Raw genomic sequence first — 18,481 nt, 5'->3', positions numbered from 1 at the left:
GGAACAGTGAGTTAACTGGTCTAGGAACAGTGAGTTAACTGGTCTAGGAACAGTGAGTTAACTGGCCTAGGAACAATGGGTTAACTGGTCTAGGAACAGTGGGTTAACTGGTCTAGGAACAGTGGGTTAACTGGTCTAGGAACAGTGGGTTAACTGGTCTAGGAACAGTGGGTTAACTGGCCTAGGAACAGTGGGTTAACTGGCCTAGGAACAGTGGGGTAACTGGCCTAGGAACAGTGGGTTAACTGGTCTAGGAACAGTGGGTTAACTGGTCTAGGAACAGTGGGTTAACTGGTCTAGGAACAATGGGTTAACTGGTCTAGGAACAATGGGTTAACTGGTCTAGGAACAGTGGGTTAACTGGCCTAGGAACAGTGGGTTAACTGGTCTAGGAACAGTGGGTTAACTGGCCTAGGAACAGTGGGTTAACTGCCTTGTTCAGGGGGCAGAACGACAGATTTGTACCTTGTCAGCTCGGGGATTCGAACTTGCAACCTTTCGGATAATAGTGCAACGCTATAACCACTAGGCTACCCTGCCGCCCCTCCACTCTAACCACTAGGCTACGCTGCCGCCCCTCCACTCTAACCACTAGGCTACCCTGCCGCCCCTCCACTCTAACCACTAGGCTACCCTGCCGCCCCTACACTCTAACCACTAGGCTACCCTGCCGCCCCTCCACTCTAACCACTAGGCTACCCTGCCGCCCCTACACTCTAACCACTAGGCTACGCTGCCGCCCCTCCACTCTAACCACTAGGCTACCCTGCCGCCCCTACACTCTAACCACTAGGCTACCCTGCCGCCCCTCCACTCTAACCACTAGGCTACCCTGCCGCCCCTACACTCTAACCACTAGGCTACGCTGCCGCCCCTCCACTCTAACCACTAGGCTACCTGCCTCCTCTACACTCTAACCACTAGGCTACCTGCCTCCTCTAACCACTAGGTTACCCTGCCGCCCCTCCACTCTAACCACTAGGCTACCTGCCTCCTCTACACTCTAACCACTAGGCTACCTGCCTCCTCTACACTCTAACCACTAGGCTACCTGCCTCCTCTACACTCTAACCACTAGGCTACCTGCCTCCTCTACACTCTAACCACTAGGCTACCTGCCTCCTCTACACTCTAACCACTAGGCTACCTGCCTCCTCTACACTCTAACCACTAGGCTACCTGCCTCCTCTACACTCTAACCACTAGGCTACCTGCCACCTCTACACTCTAACCACTAGGCTACCTGCCTCCTCTACACTCTAACCACTAGGCTACCTGCCACCTCTACACTCTAACCACTAGGCTACGCTGCCGCCCCTCCACTCTAACCACTAGGCTACCCTGCCGCCCCTCCACTCTAACCACTAGGCTACCCTGCCGCCTCTACACTCTAACCACTAGGCTACCTGCCTCCTCTACACTCTAACCACTAGGCTACCCTGCCGCCTCTACACTCTAACCACTAGGCTACCTGCCTCCTCTACACTCTAACCACTAGGCTACCCTGCCGCCTCTACACTCTAACCACTAGGCTACCCTGCCGCCTCTACACTCTAACCACTAGGCTACCTGCCACCTCTACACTCTAACCACTAGGCTACCCTGCCACCTCTACACTCTAACCACTAGGCTACCTGCCTCCTCTACACTCTAACCACTAGGCTACCCTGCCGCCTCTACACTCTAACCACTAGGCTACCCTGCCACCGATCATAAAACAATATAACATTTATTCACAAATCCAGCCAGCTAGCTTTGTGTGTCTTCGTTTTGTGTGTGTGTGTGTCTGTTCAACCAAACAAGTCTGGTTCATCTTCAAGAAGACTCTGCGTTCCAGAGAAGTGGTCGTTCTGGTTTCTCAAGCCCGATGACAGTTGTCCACAGACAAAGGATATCCTCTCCACGAATGCCTAGGATGCAATGGTAGAAACCCGACCCAGTGTCACAGGCCTCAGGTTGGAATAAACAGCCATCTTTGCCTGTCAGAACTGGAAAGGTGACTGTAAACATGCCCCTTGACCTCCAATGTATTTCCACAGCTCACACTGCACCTAATGCCCTGCCAGGTTGACTCTGGATAGTAACCTCAGATACTGGATTCATTGTTCTGGCATCTTTCTGGGGTGCTGCTGGTCCATGGCTGGTGACTCTGTAAACATGCCCCTTGACCTCTTCAAGGTATTTCCACAGCTCACACTGGGCAGGTTGACCCTTGGTCTGGACAGTGATCTTAGACGCAGTCTTTAATGTGAAGAAGCACTGGTTGAGATGATTGCTGGATTCATCGTTCTGGCATCTTCCTGGGGGATCCTGCTGGTCTCTGATTTGCTGAAGTACAAAATACTCTGCTTCCCTTATCAGTGGCTCCATCTCTGTTGAGCGAAGGGCCATAGACACACTCGGGTCTATCAGGCAAGCTGCTACAGGGGTCGAAACTGCCAGAGGAATCAGTATGAATGTGAGGTTCTCACAGTGACTTCAGGAGAACCTGTACCAAAGGTTTTGCAATGCTAGTTGATCTCCACGGTTGACCTCCACGGTTGACCTCCACGGTTGAGAAGACACGGTTGACCTCCACGGTTGACCTCCATGGTTGAGAAGACACGGTTGACCTCCACGGTTGATCTCCACGGTTGACCTCCACGGTTGAGAAGACACGGCAACACCAGACAGAAAGGCTGAAAGTTGGTCGTTGTAGATTGCAAACGGCTCCAGGAACTTATCAAGCTGTTCCTCGTCTTCAGCTTGGCCCTCGTCTTCAGCTTGGCCCTCGTCTTCAGCTTGGCCCTCGTCTTCAGCTTGGCCCTCGTCTTCAGCTTGGCCCTCGTCTTCAGCTTGGCCCTCGTCTTCAGCTTGGCCCTCGTCTTCAGCTTGGCCCTCGTCTTCAGCTTGGCCCTCGTCTTCAGCTTGGCCCTCGTCTTCAGCTTGGCCCAGTCACGCTCGTCTTCAGATTTCTGCCCCGTTAGCTAGTGATCGTTTTATTTGAAACATCGCCATCGACTGGAAGCAGATTCAGAAGTTCAAAAACCCTATTAGAAAAAAAATGGATCACATTAGATTTTTGCCAATAGATTTTAGTTTAATTTTGTTTTATTTTAGATTGTTTTGCAGTCAAAGAGTTTCAGTTTGATTTGAAACTGTTATTTCAGTTTACTAAAGTTTTTCCAATTTTAGTTTTTATTTTAGTGTCAGTTTTTGTTTACTATAATAACCTTGAAGTGTTCAATTTCTGGAACCGTTCGTCTTTTAAATCTCTCTCTGTCGCTCTCTGTCTCTCTCTGTCTCTCTCTCTCTGTCGCTCTCTCTCTCTCTGTTGCTCTCTCTCTGTCTCTCTCTCTCTCTCTGTCGCTCTCTCTCTGTCTCTCTGTCGCTCTCTCTCTGTCTCTCTCTCTGTCGCTCTCTCTCTGTCTCGCTCTCTCTCTGTCTCTCTCTCTGTCTCGCTCTCTCTCTGTCTCTCTCTCTGTCTCTCTCTCTCTCTCTCTCTCTCTCTCTCTCTCTCTCTCTCTCTCTCTCTCTCTCTCTCTCTCTCTCTCTCTCTCTGTCTCTCTCTCTGTCTCTCTCTCTCTCTCTCTCTCTCTCTCTCTCTCTCTCTCTCTCTGTCTCTCTCTCTCTCTGTCTCTCTGTCACGCTCTCTCTCTCTCTGTCGCTCTCTCTCTCTGTCGCGCTCCCTCTCTCTCTCTGTCGCGCTCCCTCTCTCTCTCTCTGTCGCTCTCTCTCTCTCGCTCTCTCTCTCTCTCTCTCTCTCTCTCTCTCTCTCTCTCTCTCTCTCTCTCCGTCTCTCTCTCTCTCTCTCTGTCGGGCTCTCTCTCTGTCGAGTGCTCTCTCTCTCTTTGTCGCGCTGTCTCTGTCTCTTCCTCTCTCTCTGTCGCTCTCTCTCTCTGTCGAGTGTTCTCTCTCTCTCTGTCGGGCTCTCTGTGTCGAGTGTCTCTCTCTCTCTGTCTCTCTCTCTGTCTGTCTCTGTCTCTGTCTCTGTCTCTGTCTCTCTCTCTCTGTCGCGCTCTCTCTGCGATTAACTTGGGGGAAGCTTCCCTGAAGGACTCCTTGGCTGCTCCATCATTGAACACTGCTTGATAATCCTGCCTTTTCTCTTCTCACCTGGGTTTCTCTTTTTCTCTTTCCGTTTCTTTCCCTTTTTCTGTTGCTCATTCCTGTTGCCTAGGCGATCTATCAGACTCCCCACGTGCCTTCAAGAAAGGTTGGTGTCTCTCCCTCTCCCTCTTATTTTCTCCACCTCTCCTCTTTCGTCCCTCTCCTCTATCTTCCCTCCACCTCTCCTCTTTCGCCCCTCTCCTCTTTCGCCCCTCTCCTCTTTCGCCCCTCTCCTCTTTCGCCCCTCTCCTCTTTCGCCCCTCTCCTCTTTCGCCCCTCTCCTCTTTCGCCCCTCTCCTCTTTCGCCCCTCTCCTCTTTCGCCCCTCTCCTCTTTCTTCCCTCTCCTCTTTCTTCCCTCTCCTCTTTCTTCCCTCTCCTCTTTCTTCCCTCCCCCTCTCCTCTTTCTTCCCTCCCCCTCTCCTCTTTCTTCCCTCCCCCCTCCTCTTTCGCCCTTCTCCTCTTTCTTCCTCCTCCTCTCCTCTTTCACCCCTCTCCTCTTTCGCCCTTCTCCTCTTTCTTCCCTCTCCTCTTTCTTCCCTCTCCTCTTTCGCCCCTCTCCTCTTTCTTCCCTTCTCTGTTTCTCTGATTCTATTTCAGTCCCCTCTTTATTAATTATCCATTCAACTGTTATGATTACCCAGAAGGGGGGTGGGGGAATCACGTGTCACATGTCAAATTACAGTCTGGTCAAATGTAGTGCACTAATAGGGATCAAAGTAGTGCACTAATAGGGAACAAAGTAGGGCACTAATAGGGATCAAAGTAGGGCACTAATAGGGATCAAAGTAGGGCACTAATAGGGATCAAAGTAGGGCACTAATAGGGATCAAAGTAGGGCACTAATAGGGATCAAAGTAGGGCACTAATAGGGATCAAAGTAGGGCAAGGGTAGGGCACTAATAGGGATCAAAGTAGGGCACTAATAGGGATCAAAGTAGGGCACTAATAGGGATCAAAGTAGGGCACTAATAGGGATCAAAGTAGGGCACTAATAGGGAATCAAAGTAGGGCACTAATAGGGTATCAAAGTAGGGCACTAATGGGGTATCAAAGTAGTGCACTAATAGGGATCAAAGTAGGGCACTAATAGGGTATCAATGTAGGGCACTAATGGGGTATCAAAGTAGGGCACTAATGGGGTATCAAAGTAGGGCACTAATGGGGTATCAAAGTAGGGCACTAATGGGGTATCAAATAGGGGCACTAATTTGGGTATCAAAGTCTAAGACACTGCACAGTAATGGGGTCAAATCCCGGCTCAAAGTAGGGCACTAATGGGGTATCAAAGTAGAGCACTAATGGGGTATCAAAGTAGGGCACTAATGGGGTATCAATGTAGGGCACTAATGGGGTATCAATGTAGGGCACTAATAGGGTATCAAAGTAGTGCACTAATAGGTAAGGTAAGGCAGTAATAGGGTATCAAAGTAGGGCAGTAATAGGGTATCAAAAGTAGGGAACTACATTTGGGCTCCCGAGTGACACAGCGGTCTAAGACACTGCATCTCAGTGCAAGAGGCGTCACTACAGTCCCTGGTTCAAATCCCGGCTCTATCACACCCGGGCCTTGGTAGGGCAGCGCACAATTGGCCCAGCGTCGCCCGGGATAGGCCATCATTGTAAATTAAGAATTTGTTCTTAACTAGTTAAAGGTTAAATATATAGGGAATAGGGCATCAGTAGTGACACTAGAGATCATCCTGCTTTCTGTTATTTCATCTCCTCCACTGCCTCTCTCTCTCTCACCGTCGCTAGCTCTCTTTCTCTCACTAGCTCGCTCTTTCGCTCGCTCCGTCTCTCGCTCTGTGTAAAGAGACTAGAGAAACCATTTTTCTCCCAAGTTGTCGTCACATCCTCCAGTCCATTTGTCAAAGTTATTATCCTAATTGTTTCACCCAGTCTCCGGTCTGTTCCCTCCAACCGCTCTCTCCCTCTCTCCCTCCTTCCTTGTCTCTCTGCTTTGGGATAGAGGGTTACACTGATTCACAGACAGCCGCAAAGTGGCCCAATTTCTCTACTTTCAGAAGGGGATGAGAGGGGGACTTCTGTCTGAGTTGGGTTTACCATGGTGATCTAGCTGGACTGTGTACGGTCAATCACAGAACCTTGTTTACACTCTAAATGACCCCCAATATAGTGCACTACTATAGTGCCCATAGGGTTCACTGTATAGGGAATGAGAGTGCTGCCATTTGAGACTGGCCCAATATGACCTCTGTTAATATCATAATCAAAGCCAGAGCTGTTAATATTCTAGATAAAGCCAGGGCCTTCACTGTTAATATTCTAGATAAAGCCAGGGCCTTCACTGTTAATATTCTAGATACAAGCCAGGGTCTTCACTGCTAATATTCTAGATCAAAGCCTGGGCCTTCACTGTTAATATTCTAGATAAAACCAGAAAAAAACATATTGTAATTAGATTTCAGATACTTTTGAAAAAACTAGCTGATTACTGAGAGGATTACTTTTAAATTCAGGATGTTAGACACTTAGACACTCTGTTTCTCAATGACGTTCATATCAGCTTTGAATAAAGTTTAAGTGAGTCTGTCCACCAATCAGAGACCACTATGATGACACGCCAAATGATGACCACCAATCAGAGACCACTATGATGACACACCAATCAGAGACCACTATGATGACACACCAAATGATTACCACCAATCAGAGACCACTATGATGACCACCAATCAGAGACCACTAGGATGACACACCAAATGATTACCACCAATCAGAGACCTATATATTACTTTATATATTATTATATATTATATTATATATATTATATATTACTATGATGACACACCAAATGATGACCACCAATCAGAGACCACTAGGATGACACACCAAATGGTGACGACCAATCAGAGACCACTATGATGACATGCCAAATGGTGACGACCAATCAGAGACCACTAGGATGACACACCAAATGGTGACGGACCAATCAGAGACCACTATGATGACATGCCAAATGGTGACGACCAATCAGAGACCACTATGATGACACACCAAATGGTGACGACCAATCAGAGACCACTATGATGACATGCCAAATGGTGACGACCAATCAGAGACCACTATGATGACATGCCAAATGGTGACGACCAATCAGAGACCACTATGATGACATGCCAAATGGTGACGACCAATCAGAGACCACTATGATGACATGCCAAATGGTGACGACCAATTAGAGACCACTCGGATGACATTGTTGTTGAGGATGGTTCACAAATCTAAAAGTGTATTTGAACCCAGTAATGGTTGAATTCAAGAAGTTTAAGCTGCATATCAATCATTGTTTTTGAAACCAGTGGACAGCCAGTGAAAAATGCGTTCTTGCAACAACTGCGTTATGCAGATCCCAGCCGATGGAATAAAAGTGGGGCTTTTAAAGCTCAATCTGATTCATTTGTTCTTCACTGACTTGACTAGTAAAAGAAAGGTAAAATAAATAAAAAGCAGCCAACAAGTGCTCAGCATATGTGGGAACTCCAAGACGATTGGAAAAGCATTCCAGGTGAAGCTGGTTGAGAGACTGCCACTATATATATATATATTAATTGATGCTTGAAGAATATAACTGTTTTAGTCAACCATGTAAATGTAAACAAACACTGGTTAAAACGAGCATTGAATCTGAGAGTGGTTACATATCTCCAGGACGGCCATTTTGTTACTGTTTCATCTGTGAATTTACCCTTTATGGTTGAATTCAAAATGTCACCAACAAAAAGGTCAACAATAGGCCTTCAGCCTACATGACATTCATTTCTCACCTGTAAATCGCCCTTTTCAGTAGTGCTGAAAGCCATGCCATGAACACAGCATTTATTTGTCAATCAATGAGTCCCAATCAGTCGTCCATGACAACACAATCATAAACAACAGAGTAGGGCTGGCTAATTACATCCTTCGTTTTGGGGTCATGCTCAGGTAAAACAACTTCCATATTACCAGGTCCTGTTCTTGAAGATCAAGGGGTATAACATTTATTGGAAGGAGTGGAATTCTGATAGGCTTTGGTTTAAAGATGTAAAGATATAATCATATTATTATAATGTAGTAGAAAGTGATGGTTTAGAAGAAGTCTACATAACCAACCCATAAAGTAACATCCATATAAGACCAGCTGTGTGATCTTTAACATTGATTTATCCTGCAATAGATGTCGTTCAATTGGGAACCTACATGTTTGTCTTCTTCTAATGCCTCTTAAGGGGAAAGTAATCAAAGTAGTAACTGAATGTAATCAGATTACATTACTGAGTTTAGGTCATCTAAAAGTTAGGTTACTGATTAAAAGTTTGGACATGTAACTAATAACTGTAACAGAATTACATACATCTAGCCAACCCTGGGTAAGGCTAAGGGAGCTATGGAATGGAGTGATTTTAGTGCCAACAGAACCTAAATCATAATTTAGCCAACCCTGACAATCAACACAGACTATTGTTCTCCACTAAGATCAATCATTCAGTAATGGTCTTAACCGTCTTCAGCCCTCTCTCTCTCTCGCTCTCTCGCTCGCTCTCTCGCTCTCTCGCTCTCTCAGATAGACAGACAGACAGAGAGACATACAGACAGAGAGAGACAGACAGACAGACATACAGACTTTCTGTATGTCTGTATGTCTCTCTCGCTCTGATTCTCTCTCTGTCTGTCTCTCACTTCTTGTCAGGGTAGTGGGTTCTGTAGAATGTATCATGACTCAGCGTCTGCTAAATGGCATATTTATTTTTTATTTATTTTCTCTCCGTTAATTTATTCATGGTGTATCTTCTTTGTGTGTATTTTACAATAGGTTTTGTTTTTAACCCTCTGGTCCCTAGCTTCGTATTTGACTCTATGCTCCAGTTTGTGGCACCCAGTAGATTCTATAAGACTGAACTGAGTTCTGAAAGTTGTTATTAATGAAGGTCAAAGGACCCCATGAAACTGAGTGCTTCCTGATAAGCTCCGGGAACTGAGTGCTTCCTGTTAAGCTCCGGAACTGAGTGTTTCCTGTTAAGCTCCGGAACTGAGTGTTTCCTGTTAAGCTCCGGAACTGAGTGTTTCCTGTTAAGCTCCGGAACTGAGTGTTTCCTGTTAAGCTCCGGAACTGAGTGTTTCCTGTTAAGCTCCGGAACTGAGTGTTTCCTGTTAAGCTCCGGAACTGAGTGTTTCCTGTTAAGCTCCGGAACTGAGTGCTTCCTGTTAAGCTCCGGAACTGAGTGCTTCCTGTTAAGCTCCGGAACTGAGTGTTTCCTGTTAAGCTCCGGAACTGAGTGTTTCCTGTTAAGCTCCGGAACTGAGTGAACTGAGTGTTTCCTGTTAAGCTCCGAACTGAGTGTTTCCTGTTAAGAACTGAGTGCTTCCTGTTAAGCTCCGGAACTGAGTGTTTCCTGTTAAGCTCCGGAACTGAGTGTTTCCTGTTAAGCTCCGGAACTGAGTGTTTCCTGTTAAGCTCCGGAAACTGTTAAGAACTGAGTGCTTCCTGTTAAGCTCCGAACTGAGTGTTTCTTGTTAAGCTCCGAACTGAGTGTTTCCTGTTAAGCTCCGAACTGAGTGCTTCCTGTTAAGCTCCGAACTGAGTGCTTCCTGTTAAGCTCCGAACTGAGTGCTTCCTGTTAAGCTCCGGAACTGAGTGCTTCCTGAGTGAACTGAGTGCTTCCTGTTAAGCTCCGGAACTGAGTGCTTCCTGTTAAGCTCCGAACTGAGTGCTTCCTGTTAAGCTCCGAACTGAGTGCTTCCTGTTAAGCTCCGAACTGAGTGCTTCCTGTTAAGCTCCGGAACTGAGTGCTTCCTGTTAAGCTCCGGAACTGAGTGCTTCCTGTTAAGCTCCGAACTGAGTGCTTCCTGTTAAGCTCGGAACTGAGTGCTTCCTGTTAAGCTCGGAACTGAGTGCTTCCTGTTAAGCTCCGAACTGAGTGCTTCCTGTTAAGCCCGAACTGAGTGCTTCCTGTTAAGCTCCGGAACTGAGTGCTTCCTGTTAAGCTCCGAACTGAGTGCTTCCTGTTAAGCTCCGGAACTGAGTGCTTCCTGTTAAGCTCCGAACTGAGTGCTTCCTGTTAAGCTCCGGAACTGAGTGCTTCCTGTTGTTCCGGAACTGAGTGCTTCCTGTTAACTGAACTGAGTGCTTCCTGTTAAGCTCCGGAACTGAGTGCTTCCTGTTAAGCTCCGAACTGAGTGCTTCCTGTTAAGCTCCGGAACTGAGTGCTTCCTGTTAAGCTCCGGAACTGAGTGCTTCCTGTTAAGCTCCGGAACTGAGTGCTTCCTGTTAAGCTCCGGAACTGAGTGCTTCCTGTTAAGCTCCGAACTGAGTGCTTCCTGTTAAGCTCCGGAACTGAGTGCTTCCTGTTAACGGAACTGAGTGCTTCCTGTTAAGCTCCGGAACTGAGTGCTTCCTGTTAAGCTCCGGAACTGAGTGCTTCCTGTTAAGCTCCGAACTGAGTGCTTCCTGTTAAGCTCCGGAACTGAGTGCTTCCTGTTAAGCTCCGGAACTGAGTGCTTCCTGTTAAGCTCCGGAACTGAGTGCTTCCTGTTAAGCTCCGGAACTGAGTGCTTCCTGTTAAGCTCCGAACTGAGTGCTTCCTGTTAAGCTCCGGAACTGCTTCCTGTTAAGAACTGTGCTTCCTGTTAAGCTCCGGAACTGAGTGCTTCCTGTTAAGCTCCGGAACTGAGTGCTTCCTGTTAAGCTCCGGAACTGAGTGCTTCCTGTTAAGCTCCGGAACTGAGTGCTTCCTGTTAAGCTCCGGAACTGAGTGCTTCCTGTTAAGCTCCGGAACTGAGTGCTTCCTGTTAAGCTCCGGAACTGAGTGCTTCCTGTTAATAAGCTCCGGAACTGAGTGCTTCCTGTTAATAAGCTCCGGAACTGAGTGCTTCCTGTTAATAAGCTCCGGAACTGAGTGCTTCCTGTTAAGCTCCGGAACTGAGTGCTTCCTGTTAACCGGAACTGAGTGCTTCCTGTTAAGCTCCGAACTGAGTGCTTCCTGTTAAGCTCCGGAACTGAGTGCTTCCTGTTAAGCTCCGGAACTGAGAACTGAGCTGCTTCCTGTTAAGCTCCGGAACTGAGTGCTTCCTGTTAAGCTCCGGAACTGAGTGCTTCCTGTTAAGCTCCGGAACTGAGTGCTTCCTGTTAAGCTCCGGAACTGAGTGCTTCCTGTTGAGCTCCGGAACTGAGTGCTTCCTGTTGAGCTCCGGAACTGAGTGCTTCCTGTTGAGCTGAACTGAGTGCTTCCTGTTGAGCTCCGGAACTGAGTGCTTCCTGTTGAGCTCCGGAACTGAGTGCTTCCTGTTGAGCTCCGGAACTGAGTGCTTCCTGTTGAGCTCCGGAACTGAGTGCTTCCTGTTGAGCTCCGGAACTGAGTGCTTCCTGTTGAGCTCCGGAACTGAGTGCTTCCTGTTGAGCTCCGGAACTGAGTGCTTCCTGTTGAGCTCCGGAACTGAGTGCTTCCTGTTGAGCTCCGGAACTGAGTGCTTCCTGTTGAGCTCCGGAACTGAGTGCTTCCTGTTGAGCTCCGGAACTGAGTGCTTCCTGTTGAGCTCCGGAACTGAGTGCTTCCTGTTGAGCTCCGGAACTGAGTGCTTCCTGTTGAGCTCCGGAACTGAGTGCTTCCTGTTGAGCTCCGGAACTGAGTGCTTCCTGTTAAGCTCCGGAACTGAGTGTTTCCTGTTAAGCTCCGGGAACTGAGTGTTTCCTGTTAAGCCCCGGACTAAAGAGGAAGCTCTACACAGAGGATGGCGCAAGAACGTGGAATATTGAAGGAAGAATTTGATTCAAACAATATCAGCAGTGAGTCCAGCTGGACTACAGTCACACAACCCTCTGTCTCCCTCTCTATTTTCTGTTCCTCCCGTTTGGCTGACGTCTAATCCCTGACCTCGAACCTCTCTCTTGCCCCCTACAGGTTCAGGGATGTACGGCCAGGACGGGCTGATCGGAGCCGAGGAGAGGATCATCAACAGCAAGCCCAAGATCAACAACAACATGGTGAGAGATCTGTCACGGCCGTCTGTTTTTCTGACTGTGCTTCCGTCCGTCTGTCACCGCGGTAGACATCTTGTATACAGTATAACTTCAACAGGTAATAACAGCACAAGTCAGAGTAGACTGCTGATCATCTGATCAATAATCAGTGTCTGAGATCCTCTCTTCTCAACTAATGTCTTTCTCCCCCTTATATACACAGTGAGTATTCACACCCCTGGACTTTCTACCACATGTTGTGTTACAGCCTGAATTTAAAATGGGATTACATTTAGAATTTGTGTCACTGATCCGACACACAAAAGCAAAATAACGTAAAAGTAGAATTATGTTTTTTTGAAATGTTTACAAATTAATTCAAGCTGAAAAGGAAAGGGGGGATACCTAGTCAGTTATACAACAGAAAGGGGGATACCTAGTCAGTTATACAACAGAAAGGAAAGGGGGGATACCTAGTCAGTTATACAACAGAAAGGAAAGGGGGGGATACCTAGTCAGTTATACAACAGAAAGGGGGATACCTAGTCAGTTATACAACAGAAAGGGGGATACCTAGTCAGTTATACAACAGAAAGGGGGATACCTAGTCAGTTATACAACAGAAAGGGGGGATACCTTGTCAGTTATACAACAGAAAGGGGGATATCTAGTCAGTTATACAACAGAAAGGGGGGATACCTAGTCAGTTATACAACAGAAAGGGGGATACCTAGTCAGTTATACAACAGAAAGGGGGATACCTAGTCAGTTATACAACAGAAAGGGGGATACCTAGTCAGTTATACAACAGAAAGGGGGATACCTAGTCAGTTATACAACAGAAAGGGAGATACCTAGTCAGTTATACAACAGAAAGGGGGGATACCTAGTCAGTTATACAACAGAAAGGGGGATACCTAGTCAGTTATACAACAGAAAGGGGGATACCTAGTCAGTTGTACAACAGAAAGGGGGATACCTAGTCAGTTGTACAACAGAAAGGGGGATACCTAGTCAGTTATACAACAGAAAGGGGGATACCTAGTCAGTTATACAACAGAAAGGGGGGATACCTAGTCAGTTATACAACAGAAAGGGAGATACCTAGTCAGTTATACAACAGAAAGGGGGGATACCTAGTCAGTTATACAACAGAAAGGGGGATACCTAGTCAGTTATACAACAGAAAGGGGGATACCTAGTCAGTTATACAACAGAAAGGGGGATACCTAGTCAGTTGTACAACAGAAAGGGGGATACCTAGTCAGTTATACAACAGAAAGGGGGATACCTAGTCAGTTGTACAACAGAAAGGGGGATACCTAGTCAGTTATACAACAGAAAGGGGGATACCTAGTCAGTTATACAACAGAAAGGGAAAGGGAGATACCTAGTCAGTTATATAACAGAAAGGGGGATACCTAGTCAGTTATACAACAGAAAGGGAGATATCTAGTCAGTTATATAACAGAAAGGGGGATACCTAGTCAGTTATACAACAGAAAGGGGGGATACCTAGTCAGTTATACAACAGAAAGGGAGATACCTAGTCAGTTATACAACAGAAAGGGGGATACCTAGTCAGTTATACAACAGAAAGGGAAAGGGAGATACCTAGTCAGTTATATAACAGAAAGGGGGATACCTAGTCAGTTATACAACAGAAAGGGAGATACCTAGTCAGTTATATAACAGAAAGGGGGATACCTAGTCAGTTATACAACAGAAAGGGAAAGGGAGATACCTAGTCAGTTATATAACAGAAAGGGGGATACCTAGTCAGTTATACAACAGAAAGGGAGATACCTAGTCAGTTATATAACAGAAAGGGGGATACCTAGTCAGTTATACAACAGAAAGGGAGATACCTAGTCAGTTATATAACAGAAAGGGAGATACCTAGTCAGTTATATAACAGAAAGGGAAAGGGGGATACCTAGTCAGTTATACAACAGAAAGGGGGATACCTAGTCAGTTATACAACAGAAAGGGGGGATACCTAGTCAGTTATACAACAGAAAGGGGGATACCTAGTCAGTTATATAACAGAAAGGGGGATACCTAGTCAGTTATACAACAGAAAGGGGGGATACCTAGTCAGTTATACAACAGAAAGGGAGATACCTAGTCAGTTATACAACAGAAAGGGGGGATACCTAGTCAGTTATACAACAGAAAGGGGGATACCTAGTCAGTTATACAACAGAAAGGGGGATACCTAGTCAGTTATACAACAGAAAGGGGGATACCTAGTCAGTTGGAAAGGGGGATACCTAGTCAGTTATACAACAGAAAGGGGGATACCTAGTCAGTTATACAACAGAAAGGGGGGATACCTAGTCAGTTATACAACAGAAAGGGAAAGGGAGATACCTAGTCAGTTATACAACAGAAAGGGGGATACCTAGTCAGTTATACAACAGAAAGGGAAAGGGAGATACCTAGTCAGTTATACAACAGAAAGGGGGATACCTAGTCAGTTATACAACAGAAAGGGGGATACCTAGTCAGTTATACAACAGAAAGGGGGGATACCTAGTCAGTTATACAACAGAAAGGGGGATACCTAGTCAGTTATACAACAGAAAGGGAAAGGGAGATACCTAGTCAGTTATACAACAGAAAGGGGGATACCTAGTCAGTTATACAACAGAAAGGGAAAGGGGGATACCTAGTCAGTTATACAACAGAAAGGGAAAGGGGGATACCTAGTCAGTTATACAACAGAAAGGGAAAGGGGGATACCTAGTCAGTTATACAACAGAAAGGGGGATACCTAGTCAGTTATACAACAGAAAGGGGGATACCTAGTCAGTTATACAACAGAAAGGGGGATACCTAGTCAGTTATACAACAGAAAGGGGGATACCTAGTCAGTTATACAACAGAAAGGGAAAGGGGGATACCTAGTCAGTTATACAACAGAAAGGGGGATACCTAGTCAGTTATACAACAGAAAGGGGGATACCTAGTCAGTTGGAAAGGGGGGATACCTAGTCAGTTATACAACAGAAAGGGGGATACCTAGTCAGTTGGAAAGGGGGGATACCTAGTCAGTTATACAACAGAAAGGAAAGGGGGGATACCTAGTCAGTTGTACAACAGAAAGGGGGGATACCTAGTCAGTTATACAACAGAAAGGGGGATTTGTGTCACTGATCCGACACACAAAAGCAAAATAACGTAAAAGTAGAATTATGTTTTTTCGAAATGTTTACAAATGAATTCAAGCTGAAAAGGAAAGGGGGGATACCTAGTCAGTTATACAACAGAAAGGGAGATACCTAGTCAGTTATACAACAGAAAGGGAAAGGGAGATACCTAGTCAGTTATACAACAGAAAGGAAAGGGGGGATACCTAGTCAGTTGTACAACAGAAAGGGGGATACCTAGTCAGTTGTACAACAGAAAGGGAGATACCTAGTCAGTTGTACAACAGAAAGGGGGATACCTAGTCAGTTATACAACAGAAAGGGGGATACCTAGTCAGTTATACAACAGAAAGGGGGATACCTAGTCAGTTATACAACAGAAAGGGAGGATACCTAGTCAGTTGTACAACAGAAAGGGGGGATACCTAGTCAGTTATACAACAGAAAGGGGGATACCTAGTCAGTTATACAACAGAAAGGGGGATACCTAGTCAGTTATACAACAGAAAGGGGGGATACCTAGTCAGTTATACAACAGAAAGGGGGGATACCTTGTCAGTTATACAACAGAAAGGGGGATACCTAGTCAGTTATACAACAGAAAGGGGGATACCTAGTCAGTTATACAACAGAAAGGGGGATACCTAGTCAGTTATACAACTGAAAGGGGGATACCTAGTCAGTTATACAACAGAAAGGGGGATACCTAGTCAGTTATACAACAGAAAGGGAAAGGGGGATACCTAGTCAGTTATACAACAGAAAGGGAAAGGGGGATACCTAGTCAGTTATACAACAGAAAGGGAAAGGGGGATACCTAGTCAGTTATACAACAGAAAGGGAGATACCTAGTCAGTTATACAACAGAAAGGGAAAGGGAGATACCTAGTCAGTTATATAACAGAAAGGGGGATACCTAGTCAGTTATACAACAGAAAGGGGGGATACCTAGTCAGTTATACAACAGAAAGGGAAAGGGGGATACCTAGTCAGTTATACAACAGAAAGGGAAAGGGGGATACCTAGTCAGTTATACAACAGAAAGGGAAAGGGGGATACCTAGTCAGTTATACAACAGAAAGGGGGATACCTAGTCAGTTGGAAAGGGGGGATACCTAGTCAGTTATACAACAGAAAGGGGATACCTAGTCAGTTATACAACAGAAAGGGGGATACCTAGTCAGTTATACAACAGAAAGGGGGATACCTAGTCAGTTATACAACAGAAAGGGGGGATACCTTGTCAGTTATACAACAGAAAGGGGGATACCTAGTCAGTTATACAACAGAAAGGGGGGATACCTAGTCAGTTATACAACAGAAAGGGGGATACCTAGTCAGTTATACAACAGAAAGGGGGATACCTAGTCAGTTGTACAACAGAAAGGGGGATACCTAGTCAGTTATACAACAGAAAGGGGGGATACCTAGTCAGTTGGAAAGGGGGATACCTAGTCAGTTATACAACAGAAAGGGGGATACCTAGTCAGTTGTACAACAGAAAGGGGGATACCTAGTCAGTTATACAACAGAAAGGGAAAGGGGGATACCTAGTCAGTTGTCCAACAGAAAGGGGGATACCTAGTCAGTTGTACAACAGAAAGGGGGGATACCTAGTCAGTTATACAACAGAAAGGGAAAGGGGGATACCTAGTCAGTTATACAACAGAAAGGGAGATACCTAGTCAGTTATACAACAGAAAGGGGGATACCTAGTCAGTTGGAAAGGGGGGTACCTAGTCAGTTGTACAACAGAAGGGGGATACCTAGTCAGTTGTACAACAGAAAGGGGGATACCTAGTCAGTTGTACAACAGAAAGGGGGATACCTAGTCAGTTGGAAAGGGGGATACCTAGTCAGTTGGAAAGGGGGATACCTAGTCAGTTATACAACAGAAAGGGGGATACCTAGTCAGTTGTACAACAGAAAGGGGGATACCTAGTCAGTTGGAAAGGGGGTACCTAGTCAGTTGTACAACAGAAGGGGGATACCTAGTCAGTTGTACAACAGAAAGGGGGATACCTAGTCAGTTGGAAAGGGGGATACCTAGTCAGTTGGAAAGGGGGGTACCTAGTCAGTTGTCCAACAGAAAGGGGGGATACCTAGTCAGTTGGAAAGGGGGGATATCTAGTCAGTTATACAACAGAAAGGGGGGATACCTAGTCAGTTGTACAACAGAAAGGGGGATACCTAGTCAGTTATACAACAGAAAGGGGGGATACCTAGTCAGTTGTCCAAATGAATGCATTCAACTGGGGCAGAACGACAGATTTTGTTTTTTTACCCTGTCAGCTCTGGAAATGTCTTGAGTCAATAAGTATTCAACCCCTTTGTTATGGAAAACCTAAACCAGATCAGGGGTCAACATTTTCTTTAACAGGTCGCATAATAAATCTGCATGGCGTTTTCCATGATAAAAAATACATGTAGCGCATCATGTTATGGGTATGCTTGTCATTGGCAAGGACTAGGATAAAAAGAAAATGAATAGCGCTAAGCACAGTCAAAATCCTAGAGGAAAACCTGGTTGTCTGCTTTACAACCAGACACTGGGAGACGAATTCACCTTTCAGCAGGACAATAACCTGGTTCAGTCTGCTTTACAACCAGACACTGGGAGACGAATTCACCTTTCAGCAGGACAATAACCTGGTTCAGTCTGCTTTACAACCAGACACTGGGAGACGAATTCACCTTTCAGCAGGACAATAACCTGGTTCAGTCTGCTTTACAACCAGACACTGGGAGACGAATTCACCTTTCAGCAGGACAATAACCTGGTTCAGTCTGCTTTACAACCAGACACTGGGAGACGAATTCACCTTTCAGCAGGACAATAACCTGGTTCAGTCTGCTTTACAACCAGACACTGGGAGACGAATTCACCTTTCAGCAGGACAATAACCTGGTTCAGTCTGCTTTACAACCAGACACTGGGAGACGAATTCACCTTTCAGCAGGACAATAACCTGGTTCAGTCTGCTTTACAACCAGACACTGGGAGACGAATTCACCTTTCAGCAGGACAATAACCTGGTTCAGTCTGCTTTCCACCAGACACTGGGAGACGAATTCACCTTTCAGCAGGACAATAACCTGGTTCAGTCTGCTTTACAACCAGACACTGGGAGATGAATTCACCTTTCAGCAGGACAATAACCTGGTTCAGTCTGCTTTACAACCAGACACTGGGAGACGAATTCACCTTTCAGCAGGACAATAACCTGGTTCAGTCTGCTTTACAACCAGACACTGGGAGACGAATTCACCTTTCAGCAGGAC

The 18,481-nt window shown here is 46.0% G+C and overlaps 1 protein-coding gene across 10 annotated transcripts in view; it reads left to right on the top strand.

Moving 5' to 3' along the window:
* aplp2 (amyloid beta (A4) precursor-like protein 2) overlaps positions 1 to 18,481 on the top strand; it is a 571,607-nt gene that overhangs the window by 544,169 nt on the left and 8,957 nt on the right. For all 10 annotated transcript variants that reach the window (XM_046315944.1, XM_046315943.1, XM_046315945.1 and 7 more), the window contains one exon: positions 11,989 to 12,071. In XM_046315944.1, the coding sequence (XP_046171900.1) occupies positions 11,989 to 12,071 (83 nt within the window). The remainder of the gene's footprint in view (positions 1 to 11,988; positions 12,072 to 18,481) is intronic.

This window comes from Oncorhynchus gorbuscha, linkage group LG19, assembly GCF_021184085.1.
Source record: "Oncorhynchus gorbuscha isolate QuinsamMale2020 ecotype Even-year linkage group LG19, OgorEven_v1.0, whole genome shotgun sequence".
NCBI lineage: Eukaryota > Metazoa > Chordata > Actinopteri > Salmoniformes > Salmonidae > Oncorhynchus > Oncorhynchus gorbuscha.
The sequence above is the reverse complement of the archived record's forward strand: the minus strand, read 5'-3'. Positions and strand labels throughout refer to the sequence as shown.